The 10,521-nt window shown below is 43.6% G+C and overlaps 1 protein-coding gene across 1 annotated transcript in view; it reads left to right on the forward strand.

Annotated features, from left to right (window-relative positions):
• The window catches only part of OTOG (otogelin), a 132,509-nt gene extending 122,798 nt beyond the window's left edge, over positions 1–9,711 (forward strand). Inside the window, exon 60 of the mRNA XM_027852660.1 lies at positions 9,529–9,711. Coding sequence (XP_027708461.1) covers positions 9,529–9,711 — 183 coding nt within the window. The remainder of the gene's footprint in view (positions 1–9,528) is intronic.
• Positions 9,712–10,521: the final 810 nt, after the last annotated feature.

Raw genomic sequence — 10,521 nt, forward strand, 5'->3', positions numbered from 1 at the left:
ACTCCCTCCTTCCCCTTCTCCATCTTTCTTTGGACATGGAGTCAGGAAGACCTGAGTTCAAATCCAGCCTTAGACACTTACTAGCTCTATGACCCTGGGCAAGTCACTGTCTGCCTCAGTTGCTTCAATCATAAAATAAGGATAATAATAGCACCTACCTCCCAGGGTTGTTGTGAAGATCACATGAGATATTTGTAATGTTCTTATCACAGTGCCTGGCACATAGTAGGCACTTTATTTCCTTCCTCTGATTCTGAATTCAGTACTCTTTACACTCCCTCCCTCCCTCCCTCCTTTCCCCCATTCATTTATTCATTCATTCACTAATTCAACAAACAGTCATCAAGCACCTCTTGTGTTCAGGGTTCTGTTCAAGGCAATGGGATTGTGAATAGAGCTATGGCCTAGGCCCTGCTCTCAAAGACTTTACGAGATAATAAAGGGAAAGGGATAGGGGCTGGACCTATGGTTTCATGTATATAGGGAACTGCTAGAAGAGAAATTCCTTCTCTTAATGCAGGTTGGCATCTTCTCTGCACCTCATAGTCTTATTGAGTTGCATGGGGTCACTGAAAGGGTTAAGTGACCTTCCCAAAGTCCCATAGCCAGTCTATGTCAGAGACAGGACAAGATCCCAGAGCTTCCTGGCTCTGAGGTTACCTCTCCAGCCACTACCCAAAACTCCCTCAATAAAGGAGAAATGTTCCCTAATAAATGAGACTCTGGAGTGCAATAAGTAAGTAGAGGTGAAACAAGACTCTATGAGACATATGAAAAATAGATCACTTTCACCCAAGGTGGGAGGGTGGGGAGAAGTGATTCAGAAGTATTCATGAAGGAGGTAGCATGTGAATAGGGTGTCATCAAGGGAGGATATCAACCAATGGAGAAAGGGGAGTTTGGAGTTCATTCTAGCCAGGAAGGCATAAACTGAGGTAGGAAAAGACAAGGTGAGAATGGGGAGAGGAAGATAAGGGACAGAGTCATCCATCTGGGTTAGAATATGGAACTTATGAAAAAGAGTGGTGTGAGATGAGGCAGAAAAAGTAGGTTAGAGGCAGATGGAGGAAAGCCTTGCATGATCCAGAGTTTACACTTTAGTAGCCAATAGGGAGATGCTGAGTGTTTTGAGTCCAAGAGTGACATGATGGGAGCAGCGTATTAGGAAGAAAATTCTGTTACCATGTGGAGAAAGGCCTGGAAATACAGAAGTGAGCAGTAGAAACCAACAGTTTTCAGTAGAAGAAATGAAATAATCACATGAAAGATTGCTCCAAACCACCAATACTAGGAGAAATGAAAATTAAGACAATCCCAAGTTTTCACCTTCACACCTAGGAAGTGATGAAAAATGGAAATAGTCAACATGGGAGGGACCACAGGCACAAAAAAACACCCCATTGATGGAGCTGTGAACTGACCTAACTATTCTGGAAAACAGTTTGGAATTATGGGAGAAAAGTCACTAGAGCGTTCAGACCTTTTGACCCAATGACTACACATTCCAATGAGGTCAAAGACAGAAAGTCCCCATACACACCAAAACATTTGCAACTGTCCTTTTTTGTAGTAGCAAAAAATTGGAAATGAAGAAAGCACCATATCAATTAGAGAATGTGTGAGCAAATTTTGGTAGGAACAATAAATATGAAGAATTTGGAGAAATGTAGGAAGATTAGTACGAATTCAAGCAAAGTGAAGGAAGAGTAAGGAAGCAAGCAAGCAAGTATTTATTAAACACTTACTATGTGCCAAGCACTGTGCTAAACTCTTTACAAATATTATCTCATTTGATCCTCACAACAATACTGGGAAATAGGAGCAATGATGACCTTCATTTTACAACTGAGGAAACTGAAGCAGACAGAGATTAAGTAGCTCATCCTCGGTAACATAACTAGTGAGTGTTTGAGGCCAGATTTGAACTCAGTTCTTCCTGAATGCAGAACCAGCTCTTTAGCCATTGCACCTCAATGTGCACAGAGATGATATTATTATAAATGAAAGGAACACCAAAAGGAAGCCGAATTCTGAGTAAATGGTAAATGGAGGCAGCATGGTACCATGGAAAGAATGCTGGCTCTGGGAGAGAGGACCTGGGTTCAGATCTCTCCTCTAATGCTATGTGACCTTTGGCAAATGACTTAACTTCCCCAGCCCTCAGTTTCCTCATCTGTATAACGAGGGAGTTAGACTTGATGGCCGCTGTACCTTCTAACACTGGAACTACGATTCTAATTTTAATGAGCAGTATTAGTCCTGAGGAACAAAGGATGAAATGCACTTCCTTACTTTCAGCAGAGAAGTGGGGGACTATGGGTAGAGAATTTCATATACATTGCCAAATGTGGTAACTCCCTATGAGAGGTGGGTTTGCTTAACTGTCTTTTTGTTGTTGTTGTTGTTATATGAGACATGAGGATTATATCTGGAAATGACTTAGATGTCAAATGGAAATCAGTAAAACTATTTTTTTAAGAAAAAATTGGGATGGAGAAAGGGAGAGAATTTGGAACTGAAAATAAAAATATGTTTCTAAAAGGTGGTTGTTGTTTTTTTTTAAAGAATACATTGGGAAGAGGGAGAGACCGGATATAGGAAGAATCCTTCAGAGGCTATTACAGTCACGCAGGTGAGAGAGATAAGGGCCTGTGCTCTGGTGGTGGCTAAGTGCAGGGCAGGTGGTAGGTACGCTGTGGAAGAAGGGATTTGAGGATCTGGGGACTCATTGGATAGATGGGGTGAGGAAGAGAAAAGGTCCAAAAGTCCAAAAGAAGTCATAAGCTTGAGTGACTGGGGGATATTGGTGCCATACCAAAGTCAAGGGGAGGGAAGGTTTTTCCTGGAAGAATTTCCAATTGTAAGAGAAGTTCCCTTGAAAAGTTTTAAAACACAAAATCTTTGGGTAAAAAAAAAAAGTGGCAGCCCCACTGAGGCACACTTTCACTGAGGGACATGTGACCCAACTCCTTCCAGCTCCCCTGTTCCCCTGTTTGCATTTTAACTGGGACCTCTAGGAGAGTTAGCTCACAGGACTTGAACAGAAGGGATTTCAAGCTAGGTTGGGGAGATGTTTGGGGGCAAATGGGACCCTTGGCTCTAATCATTCTGTATAGGCAACCTCCCACTCCACCTTTGGCTAGGACCGTCTCTGCTATTGAGGTCCAGAGTCCATGGTGACAGAAACAACTTTTACTTGGTAGCTTTTCCTGAAGAAATCAGTTTTGTGGGAGGAGGGGTACTTTAGGCACCCACATCGCCATTCACAGAGGACAAAGATGGGACCATCATTGAAATATACCTACCTCTGGTCCAGTGTCTATCACCTTCTCTGCATTTACCACATTCAGACTGGACTGGGAGCTTCTCCAGATCAAGGACAGAGTCTTTGTTCTGTAAGATGGGCCTCAGTTTCCTCAACTGTAAAATCAAGGGGTTGTACTAGAAAATGATATAATCCCCTTGAGGGCAAGCACTGTTTTTGCTTTTCTTTGTGTTTCAAGTGCTTAGTACTTCATGCAATAAAAGCCTGTTGATTGATTAATGGTTGTATGAATCACAAGAAAGCTGGCCCTTGGGGACGTGGGATGTCTGATTTCTGATGTGTCTGTAGTCCTCTCAGGGCCTGCTTCTGCCTTGGTCCACCAGGGGCCGCAGTAACTCAGGTCTTCAAGGGCCATGGCCGGTCCTGAGCAACAACTGGGAGTCCTTCCTCTCATGAATTAGCCATGAGGTCAGTTGTTTCCATGACTCACCTCAGGAAAATTAGGAGGCGCATCACCCAGGCCACTCCACATAAAGCATTTAAATCAATTTTTCCAGACAGTTAGCTCACCCTCCTCCTCTTCCTGCCCCCCTCCTTCTTTTTCTATTAGGATATGACTGAAGTCAGATACTGGAGAGATTGCCCAGGTAGAAATTATCTCCATGTCAGAGGTCATGGCCTGCTTATAAGAACACCAGACTGGGTGTTAGGAGAACTGAGTTCATGTCCTGGCTTCTATCGTGTCACCTTGGCAAATACCTTCCTTTCTGAACCTCAGTTTCTTCCCCTATAAAATAAGGGGATTGGCAGATGAGTCCCTCTGTCTTGCCTGAGTCAGACCATCTCTGGAATATTGAATTCAGTTCTAGGCACCACAGTTGATGACAGTTGGAGGTGAGATAGAATGAATTCTCTACCAGTTTTGGGGATGGCCTTTGAAGTCTGAAATTCTATGATGGCTCAGTCAAATGGCATCCCCTATTGAGAAACATTCTTAGTAAGAGGCCCTGGCTGAAAGACAGCCCTTGCTGAGGGAAACCCCTTCCAAGAAACACTAGGGAAATTAGTTCCACTGTGATGGTACCCCTAAAATAAGAGTTAGTAACCTGGGGTCCATGAACTTGTTTTTCAAAAACACTTTGATAACCGTATTTCGGTATGATTAGTTTCTTTTCAAATAATCATAGATAACACTAGTAGTTCTTGAACCCTTACATAAAATTTTGCACGTTATTTTAATTTGATTATTAGAACAACCATAGGAGGGAGGCAGTGGAAGTAATATTGCCCTCATTTGACAGAGAAGGAAACTGAGGCTCATTATTCTGAGACAGGGTCCATCAGTTTTGCCAGACTGTCAAAGGGGTCCATAGGCTTTACCAGATTGCCCAAGGCCCATGACACAAAAAAGTGAAGAAATCCTGCCCTAGTAAGAGTTACAGACACTCCAGTGGGGAGATCCATCAGTTGAAAGCAGAGTAAGGGAGGAACACATGTCTGAGGGCCTAGCAGGGTTGGGAAACCTATGGCCTTGAGGCCACATGTGGCCCTCTAGGTCCTCAATCATGGCCATTCCAAATGGATTCAGTCAAAGGGCCGCACTTGAGGACCTAGAGGATCACATGTGGCCTCGAGGCTGCAAGTTCCCCAAGCCTGGATGAGAGAGCAAAAGTTTGAGAGTTGTGATCTGGTGTTATTTCTCTGACCACTAAATGACTTAAAAAGCAGAGACCCCAGCCTTCCAACCCCTAGCCTCCAGTCAACCCAACCTGTTAGCCACTTGTTCTGATCCTAGGCTGACTGAAGTGATGGGGTCAAGGGAAGGAGGCTCAGTGGATCAGAATAGGCATGGTACCATCAGGTTTGCATATAGCCCTCACCCTGGCTGCCTCTTCTGACTCCTCAGATCACAGACCCAGGACAGACCTAGTTGCTCAGGGAGGATACTTTGACCCAGCTGCCTCTTCATGACAGCTCATGACTTAACATTTTCCTCTGGACAAGAAGAACTTTCAACTTCTACCCAAGACAGACCTTGTCTTGTGGGCGTGTTTCCACAATGTGTCTCCCTCCCTCTGACTTTGGACATTGAGTTTGTCCATTTTGGGAGAAGAAAAGATGAGGAGTTGGTCTGGGTTGAAGATAAATTCAAAGCTAGAAAAGATGGCTAAGGTCATTTTTGTGGGGACCTGGAGGGGAGGGGGGGTAGGAAAACTTAGAAAACAAAACTTCTTTTTTCTGAGAATGCTTTGATCCTTTCTGGAAAAAAAAAAGATGAAAAAATGTTTTCCCATGAATTTAGCTGAGGTTCCCCTCTCCCCAAATGTGATTATTAGTGAACAAAAGGATCAGTGGGAAAAAAAGGATTGGACCAAAGCACCTTTTGGGTCACTCGCAACTCTGACTGCCCTTGAATCTGAGTTTTTGAACTCAAACATTGGTCTTAAATCATCAAACGGACTTTAGCTTTGGAAAGGAAGCTTTTAAGAAAAGAATTGTCTATATTTAATTTCTTGTTGAATTTCTCCCCCAATCCGTAACTTCAAAATAAATGGAAATGTGTGCCTCCCTGCTAGGTTTGGAGTTCTCCCCACTCAAGATCGGGTATCTCCCCCTAGGACAATAGGAGCCTGTGGGCCAGCCCCCAGCCACTTTCTGAGGCTCTCGGACACTCAGCCTGCCAGGGGAATTTCTGAGCTTGGCTTGGGAGCCATGATTCCTGGCTGGGGGCTCCCACTGCCCGAGATCACATTGCCCAGAGATTATAGGGCTGGCTGTAGAATAGACAGTGGGATCGAGTGACAGATCCATCCAACCTGGGCTGGCTTATGGTTCCCTAGCTCCAGCCTTAGCCCCAGCCAAGGGGGCTGTAAACCAGAGCTAATGTGCTCCAGCTGGAAGCTAGGACAAGATTGATGAAGGACAGAGAGAGGATTGGGGTTAGTGGAGAGTGGGGGTGGGGTGGGGACAGGTTGTGGGCCGGGGATTTAGGCTAGCCTAGAGGGAAGGAATACCAAGCATCAGTTTAGAGTCAGTGAATGGTCTCAGTATCGCCTCTCCCCACTGACCTCTCTCAATTCCATTCTTCCTGAGCTCTGGAGAGACCAAAAAGAAACACCCACAAATGTAAAGGACGTATTTAAACTACTTGCTGTCCCTAAGTACATTAGCAGCTCTGACCTAGAACTGGTTGGGGAACAAGTCAAACAACTTCTGAAAGCCATTTTAAAGGGCCTAGAAGCCAATTGGGAAATTAATTAGCATTTGTTCTTATCTATTCATTAAAGCTGGTCTCCCAAGGATCTCTCTCTATTAGACAACACCTCTCTAGCCTCCCAAGTTACTTTATGTGACATAATGTAATATAATAATAATATAATGAATAAAACATAAAAGAAGTAAATTTCCTTTCAGAGTTTCAGTGAGTTCCCCTCTTTCACATAAATGAAACCTAGACTATCAGAATTGGAAGACATATTGGAAGATAGAAGGTTAGAAATGAAGAAGACCTCAAAGATCAGTCAATCAATAAGCATTTATTAAGCACCTACTATGCCAGGCAGGCAGCTAAGCAGCACAGTGGATAGAGTGCTGGACCTAGAGTCAGAAAGACTCTTCTTCCTGAATTCAAATCTGACCTGAGATATTAGCTGTATGATCCTGGATAAGTCATTTCACCCTGTTTGCCTCAGTTTCCTCATCTGTAAAATGAGCTGGAGAAGGAAATGTTGAACCACTCCAGTGTGTCTGCCAAGAAAATCCTAAATGGGGTCACAAAGAGTCTGAAATGAACACAGATGTCCTTCCCTATAAAGGAAAAGTGTATCTGCCCAGCTCCATGAGACATGCTCTAATGCAATCCCCACTTCCCACCCCACCACCTCTCGACCTCAGTTTTATTATTGGTAAGACTGGGCTGATGATAAAACCTTCTCTCCAAATGAGATTATGTATGCAAAGCCCTATTCTCACCCTATCTAGTCACATCTCCTTGTCTTTTCTCAGGCTTTCCTCCATTCCTAGAATGACTCCACTTCTACCCTGACCCCTGACACTGTGTGTTAAAGTCTCTCTTTTCCTTAAGAGCCCAACTCAGGCATATGTTTCCTCATTGAAGTGGTCCTTGATGTCCCAAGTTGAAAGGGATTATTTTCCCCTCAGATTTTTCATAATACTTTGCCCCCAGCTACTTCTTTGCGGTTATCATGTTCCCTCTTGTATCACAGTTGATTGTGTGCACGTCCTATTCCCTCTGTTAGATTACAAGCTCTTTGAGGGCAGAGACTATGTAATTTTTCATCTTTGTACCCCATTCCACACCAGTGCCTGGCCCTTGCAAACAGTGTTTGCTGAATCTAATCAATGTCAATTAAAGATTTGGTGTGGTGTGATATTAAGAGATTATTTCTGCAGGTTAAAGAGAGTCATGCCTTGAGAACTTCAAGCTTGGTCTAAGCTTTCAACTGGAGTTTGTAGTAGTCAGAGGAAAAAGATAGATAGATAGATAGATAGACAGACAGACAGACAGACAGATAGATAGAATAGGTAGATAGATGGATGGATAAACAGACAAATAGGTAGATGGATGGATAGACAGACAGAAGGAAAGGAAGAAAGAAGGGAAGGAAGAAAGGAAGGAAGAAAGAAAGGAAGGAAGGAGAAAAGAAAGACAGAAAGAAAAATAAAGTATTAAGCACTTACTATGTGCCAAGCAGTGTGCTAAGTGCTGGGGATACAATTATAAGCAAGCAAAGTAATCCCTGCCCTCAAATTCTAATGAGAGAAGACCACACATAAGTGGAGGGGCCTAGAAAGCGGGGTACAACTGGACAACCAGGAATCAGAAAAATGACAAAATATGGAAATCATCAATATTGGGGAAAAAAATGATCAGTGTTGGAGGGGCTGCAGAAAGGCATACAGACTGATTGGTGAAATTGTGAATTGGCCAGTGATTACGGAAAGCAAATTTGGAATGATGCTATTTTTAAAAAGGCTAAAAACATCCATACTCTTTGACCTAGAGATCTCACTGTGAGGCATATCTTAGGGGATCAAAGTCAGGGGGAAAAAAAGGCCCATGCATATACGCCAAAATTTTCAGAACACCACATTTTGTGGTAGCAAAGGATTAGAAACAAAATAGATGCCCATCAATTGGGGGATTGCTAACAAAGTTGAATAATATGCACACAATTAAATATTGCTACAGATGCAGCTAGGTGGTATGGTGAATAGAGCTCTGGGCCTGGAGCCAGGAAGAACTGAGTTTAAATCTGGCCTCAGTCACTTACTAGTTGTGTGACCCTAGGCAAATCAATGAACCTCTGTCTCCCTCAGTTTCCTCAACTGTAAAATGGGGATAATAATAGCACCTACCTTGCAGGGTTATTGTGAGAATCCAATGAAATAATTTTTGTAAAAAGTGCCTAGCACAGTGCCTGGCACGTAGGTACTTAATAAGTGCATGTTTCCTTCCTTTCTGCATCATAAGAAATGAAAATCATCATCTTCTGACAATGAACTGAAAAATTCAGAGAAGCATAAGAAGAACTATATGAACTGATGCAAGGTAAAGTAAATAGAAGTAGGAAAACAATATGTGGAATGACTACAAAATGTAAAAGGAAAACCCACAAAAGTGAAACTGAACTCTGTGACATCATAATGACTAAGCTTGGCTCCAAAGAAGAGATAGTCAAATGTACTTCCCTCCTTTTTTTTCCCTAGGCAATGGGGTTAAGTGACATGCCCGGGTCACACAGCTAGTAAGCAACAAGTGTCAAATTTGAACTCAGGTCCTCCCAACTCCAGGGCCAGTGCTCTATCCACTGCACCACCTAGCTGCCCCTCCTCCCTCTTTCTTTGAAGAGGTGGGGTATTATGAATTGAGTACACTGTTAGACTGAGTTGATGTGTTGGTTATTTTGCTGAACTACTTTGTTCCTTTTTTATTCTTATTACAGGGGATGGCTAGCTGAGTGGATGGTGGGGGAACATATTTAAAAAAGAAAATGATGTAAAAAGAAAATATATCAATGCAATTTTTTTAAAAAAAAGATAATAGATGGTTGGCCTTTGTCTGATCCTAGAGCGTTGCAGGAAATCATGTGAGTACTTCATGCTGCTCTCTAGGGTGTAGGAACTCCTGTAGTTGGAGATGCCCTATCAGGCTTAAATGAATAGACACCTTTGAGAGGCTCCTGGAAAAGACCAACCCTATTATGTTTAGGCCCTGGATCTCTCCCCACCCTGGTACCCAGGACGCCAGGGATGAGCCGGCAGATCTGCTCTCTTCCGGCCAGCCGGCGGTGTCCGAACCCAGAGTGGAGGAGTGTTCCTGGCTTCCCCCTCATTGGCTCCGGCAGCCTGCCCAGCAGCTGTTCCCTCCGATCAGCACGGACGAGCTAATCCCCGTTCTAGAGCCCCCATGGGCAGTAAATTAAGGAGGATGCGTAAGGACAGAGGGCCCCAGCGTCAGCTGAGCGGCATCCTAGGCATGCCCCCACCCCCAATGCCTGTATGAGTCATGGGGCACAGAACTCAGGCGGGGGCAGAGAAGCAAAAGCCTGGGGGTGGGGAAGGGGAATGAGGAAGGATAGGTGAATAATGGAAAGGAACCCAGTTTTAGAAAGGGTCAAGGGGGAAGGCATAGTGAGGAAGGACCAAGCTTTAGAGGCAAAAGACACCCAGGGCATGGCAGTGGGGGAGACTGTGTAGCATGGCAGTTATGTCTGGGGAAGGAAGGACAGAATCCAGGCAATGGGTGGAGAGTAGTACAGAATCAGATATTCAGAATTCAAAGGAAATTCAGAAGTTATTTATTCCTGAGAAAAAAAATCTCAGGTATTACAATCAACTTCTGTTTAAAGACTTTCCATGAAGGAGAACTCATTCTTGGACAACTCTAATGGTTAAGACATTTTCCTTACCATGAGCCAAAATCTGCTCCTCTACAGATTTCATCCATTCGTCCTAGTTCTGACCTTGGAGGCTGAGCAGAACCACTTTAAAACATCTTCCATGTAACAGCCCTTCAAGTACTTCAAGTCAGCTCTCGTGTCCTCCCCAAATCTCTTCTCTGGGATAATCATTCTCTGTTTCTTTAGCTGATCTTCATCTGGCCTGATCTAAAGTCCTCTTATCATCCTGGTCACCTTTCTCTGGATGTTCCCTAGTTGTTGATATATCATTTCAGTTCTGTTCAACTCTTCTTGACCACATTTGGGGTTTTCTTAGCAAAGACACTGGAATGG

The sequence above is a fragment of the Vombatus ursinus genome, unplaced genomic scaffold (assembly GCF_900497805.2).
Source record: "Vombatus ursinus unplaced genomic scaffold, bare-nosed wombat genome assembly UNPS02009770.1, whole genome shotgun sequence".
NCBI lineage: Eukaryota > Metazoa > Chordata > Mammalia > Diprotodontia > Vombatidae > Vombatus > Vombatus ursinus.